Source organism: Gekko japonicus, unplaced genomic scaffold, assembly GCF_001447785.1.
Source record: "Gekko japonicus isolate JY-2015 unplaced genomic scaffold, Gekko_japonicus_V1.1 scaffold3722, whole genome shotgun sequence".
Taxonomy (NCBI): Eukaryota; Metazoa; Chordata; class Lepidosauria; order Squamata; family Gekkonidae; genus Gekko; species Gekko japonicus.
The window spans coordinates 100,939-105,317 of NW_015171612.1; the positions used below are offsets into that span (position 1 = coordinate 100,939).

The following is a 4,379-nucleotide window of genomic DNA, read 5'->3' on the forward strand; positions in this document are numbered from 1 at the left end:
GACGCTGAACACACAATTTCATCCAGCTATTTTTAAAATGAAGTCAACGAGAAGAATTCTCAACACGAGCCTTTCGGTTGAGTTAAATGTGGCAACACGACTCCCAGAGGTATGCCCACCCAACCGAGCTCACCGTTTGGTCCTGGCACCAGCGTTCGTCCCCCCCGGGAAACTGACCGAGGAGCAGACCTACTCACCTGGAGGGGCAAGGGTTCCTGGCTGTTCGCAACACAGTCCTCGAAAACAAGTCCGGCCAGCACGTTGCCCGAGCGGTTGTCGAGCCGGATGTAGTCTTCCAAGTCCTTCTCGGAGGGGAAGCCTCGGGCTACAGGGAGGGGGGGGGAAATGAATGAAACCCACATGGGGAAAAACAAGTCTTTCAGGACAGAGAGCTTATGCACCCAAGCAAGGAACATGAGTCTTGCTTGGAACAGACCAAAGATCCCCCTTGTCAATCATCCAGTTTCCTACTGCCAGAGGAGTCTATCAACAGGGCATGAACACAATACGCTTCCCCTCCTTAGCTACCCCTCAGCAACCAGTATTCAGAAGTAGTCCACCTCTGACAAAGGTGGTTCCATTTACCTTATTCTTTTTACCTTAGAAGAAGAAGAGAGAGAGATTGGGATTATACCCTGCCCTTCACTACCCAAAGGAGTCTCAGAGCGGCTTACAAACGCCTTTCCCTTCCCCTCCCCACAACAGACACCCTGTGAGGTAGGTGGGGCTGAGAGAACTCTTGACAGAAACTGCTCTTTTCCAAGAACAGCTGTGCCAGAGTTATGGCTTGCCCAAGGTCATCCAGCAGGTGCAAGTGGAGGAGTGGGGAATCAAACCCGGTCCTCCCAGATTAGAGTCCGCGCACTTAACCACTAAGGAGCTGCGGTGGCTCAAGTGGTTAAGACGCTGAACTGCAGGCTGTGGAAGGTCAGTAGTTCAGCAGTTCGAGACCCAAGTTGCCACATGACGGAGTGAGCTCCCGTCTCTAGTTCCAGCTCCTGCCAACCTAGCAGTTCGAAAGCAAGAAATTGCAAGTAGAATTGCAAGTAGAAAGCAAGAAATTCGCTGGGAAGGTAACAGTGTTTCGTGCACCTTGGTGTTTAGTCATGCCGGCCACATGACCACGGAAACGTCTTTGGACAGTGCTGGCTCTTCGGCTTTGAAACGGAGATGAGCACTGCAACCCTAGAGTCGGCTTTCGAGCAAGGGAACCTTTACCTTTACCTTTACTTAACCACTACACCAAACTTGTATCTGCAGGCTGCCTGCCTATTAGACAATTTTGTTTGTTTGTTTGTTTGTTTGATTGATTTATACTCTGCCCTCCCCGCCGAGGCAGGCTCTGGGCAGCTTACATAAAAATGTTTAAAACAATTTAAAACCACATAAAATCTAAAGTGCCATACATAAATCCCTATGCAAGGGCGAATCATAATCCAATATTGCCAAAACAGGAGTCAGTACAGACATAGTTGACGGAAAAGATCCCAGGGAGGCTCCAGTGTTACATCAGGATGTTAAATGTGGTCAAACTCCTGGGGGAAGAGCTCCGTCTTGCAGGCCCTGCGGAGCTGAAGTAAGTTCTGCGGGGCCCTGGTGTCCTCAGGGAGCTTGTTCCACCAGCGTGGAGCTGCCATGGAGAAGGCCCTAGCCCTGGTGATGGCCAGTCTGGCCTCTTTACGGCCAGGGAGCACTAGGACGCTTTGTGTCCCTGAAGGCAGTGTGGGGAAAGGGGGTCCATCAGGCATGCTGGCCCCTGACTAGGGCTGCCAAATCCCCCCGGGGGGCGGAAATCTCCCCGCCCCAGAGGCCCGTTCCCCGACGCCGGGGAATCGGGCCCCGGGGGGAACCCCGCCCCAGCGTGCACGTCTACGGGAAGTGACGTTATGACGCCGGGCACGCTGGGGGCGGGGCCACGGCCATACAAGGGAAAACTCTATGGCGCGCACCGGGAGCCACGCAGGAGTCCCCCGCCGGCAAGGTAGGTAACATTTGGCAACCCTACCCCCGACCTGGTCCCTGAGCAGCTCTCAGGTAACAGCACAAGAGCCCCATGATTTAAAACCATCATTAAAATGGCAAAAAGCAGATTTAAAACCAAACCTATTTGCACAATAGATCTAGCAAAGTTATTTTTAAAATATAACATAAGCCAAGAAGGCGAGGAGGTGGGAATGAACTTGCGCAAGCAGAAAGGGCTACTTTTGCTCAGAGAGATATAAGCGAATCCCACAAATCTGGGCCCAAAACACAGAAAAAGGCCCTTTCTCTGGTGGGACGCCTTCTTCTGAAAGTGAAAAGGGATACCCTCTGATGGCCTCAACTGCCACATCACTTCATACCAAGGCACCTTGGTGGCCCCAAGTTGATTAGGGCCCCTGAATTGTGCTCAGAGAATGAGGGAAGGCCAATGTAAGAACTAGGGTTGCCAACCTACAGGTGGCACCTGGAAATCTACCACTATTGTACTTGATCCCCAGACAACCAAAATCAGCTCCCCTGGAGGAAATGGCTTCTTGGGAGGGCGGACTCTGTGGCCTTATTCCCTCCCCTCCCCAAACCCCACCCTCCCTGGGCTCCACTCCCGAAATCTCCAGGTGTTTCCTAAGTCCTCAGCCCTCAGAAGAACAGAAAAAGAGCTCTGCTGCATCAGCCCCCAGAGGGCTGTCTAGGTTGGCCTCCTTCTCCAAGCTGCATCACAGCCAATGGCAGGCCTGTTCTCTGTGAGTTTGCCTAATCCCCTTGGAAAGCGACTGAGGGGTGACATGATTGAGGTTTATAAGATTATGCATGGGAAAGGGCAGGTAGAGAAAGAGGTACTTTTCTCCCTTTCTCACAATACAAGAACTCGTGGGCACTCCATGAAATTGCTGAGCGGTCGGGTTAGAACGGATAAGAGGAAGTCCTTCTTCATCCAAAGAGTGATTAACACTTGGAATTCATTGCCACAGGAAGTGGTGGCGGCTACAAGCATGGACGGCTTCAAAAGGGAATTAGATAAGCATATGGAGCAGAGGTCCATCAGTAGCTCTTAGCCACAAGGTATAGATAGGGACTCTGGGGCAAGTGATGCTCTGTCATCTTGGTGCTTGGGGGGGGGTCAACAGTGGGAGGGCTTCTAATGTCCTGGCCCCACTGGTGGACCTCCTGATGGCACTGGTATTTCTGGCCACTGTGTGACACAGAGCGTTGGACTGGATGGGCCTTTGGCCTGATCCAACATTGGCGTCTCTTGTGTTCTTAAGCCATCTAAGCTGGTGGCCGCCTCCATGGCAAGTTGGGGCGGCAGATTCCTGAAGACAGCCATGCACTCTGTCCCAAAGTATTTTCTCTGTCCTGAATTGTTGGGTATTACAAGTTGAAAACACTCAGTATATCTGGGGTTAAATGTTTGTTTATGTTACTCACAAGAAGTCACATGTTTCTCATGTAACCAATGTTCTTTAGACGTAGGAATGCCCGGGAGTCTTGTGAGCAAACTTTCTGCTTTGTGAGCTACTGGCATTAAAGTTGTGAGCGAGCAATTTGGCTTCTGCATAAAGTAGTTTGCTCTGGAGCCCTCCTTCCTGAGCTAAGACAAACATGTGTGAGCTGGAGGCTAAAAAACTGCGAGCTAGCTCACACTCACTCAGCTTAGAGGGAACACTGCTCCAGAGCAAACTAATTCATGCAGTAGCCAAATCGCTCGCTCACAGCTTTAATGCCAGTAGCTCACAAAGTAGGATTTTTGCTCACAAGACTCCACAGCTTAGAGGGAACATTGACTATCACCCAACATGAATCTACTGCCGGTCCCTTTCACCGCATGACTTTGAGCCTTTGCTCCAAGGTAAGTGCTCCAATCCCTTAAATCACCCCACTTTTCCCAGCTCTAGGATGTTTTTTTGTAGGGCTGTTTGTCACTTCCTAGCACTGTGTCCCAGGAACACCCAGACCAGAAATGCCAGTTGCACTATGAAACCGGTCAAGTTCTTCCCCTCTTCTTGGAAACACAAAATGTTCTATCCTTCCCGGCAGCAGAGACACGGGGACACAGTCTTCGGGGACAAAGTGTCTTGAATTATTTACTTCATTTATGTCCCACCAAAAGTGGCTTACAACATTCTCTGCTTCTCCATTTGATCTTCCCAACAGCCCTGGGGGGTAGGTTAGGCTGAGGTTGTCTGAGTGGCCCAACACCACCCAGCAAGCCTCCAGAAACAGAGTGAGAATTCAATACACATTTTCAAAAGTTATATATATATTTTTTTTTACACATACTCTGGATTTTGGCACTCAGGGCTTTTAAGCATTCCAGATGGGTTCCCCTATGTTCTATAACTACCTATTTTGTACCCACAGACAGAGGTCATTTCGGGGGGGATCGCAGTTCCCCCGGG

General features: G+C 50.6%; 1 protein-coding gene across 1 annotated transcript in view; it reads right to left on the reverse strand.

Annotated features, from left to right (window-relative positions):
• The window catches only part of ABCA3 (ATP binding cassette subfamily A member 3), a 92,969-nt gene that overhangs the window by 75,764 nt on the left and 12,826 nt on the right, over positions 1 to 4,379 (reverse strand). Inside the window, exon 3 of the mRNA XM_015419928.1 lies at positions 198 to 325. Coding sequence (XP_015275414.1) covers positions 198 to 325 — 128 coding nt within the window. The remainder of the gene's footprint in view (positions 1 to 197; positions 326 to 4,379) is intronic.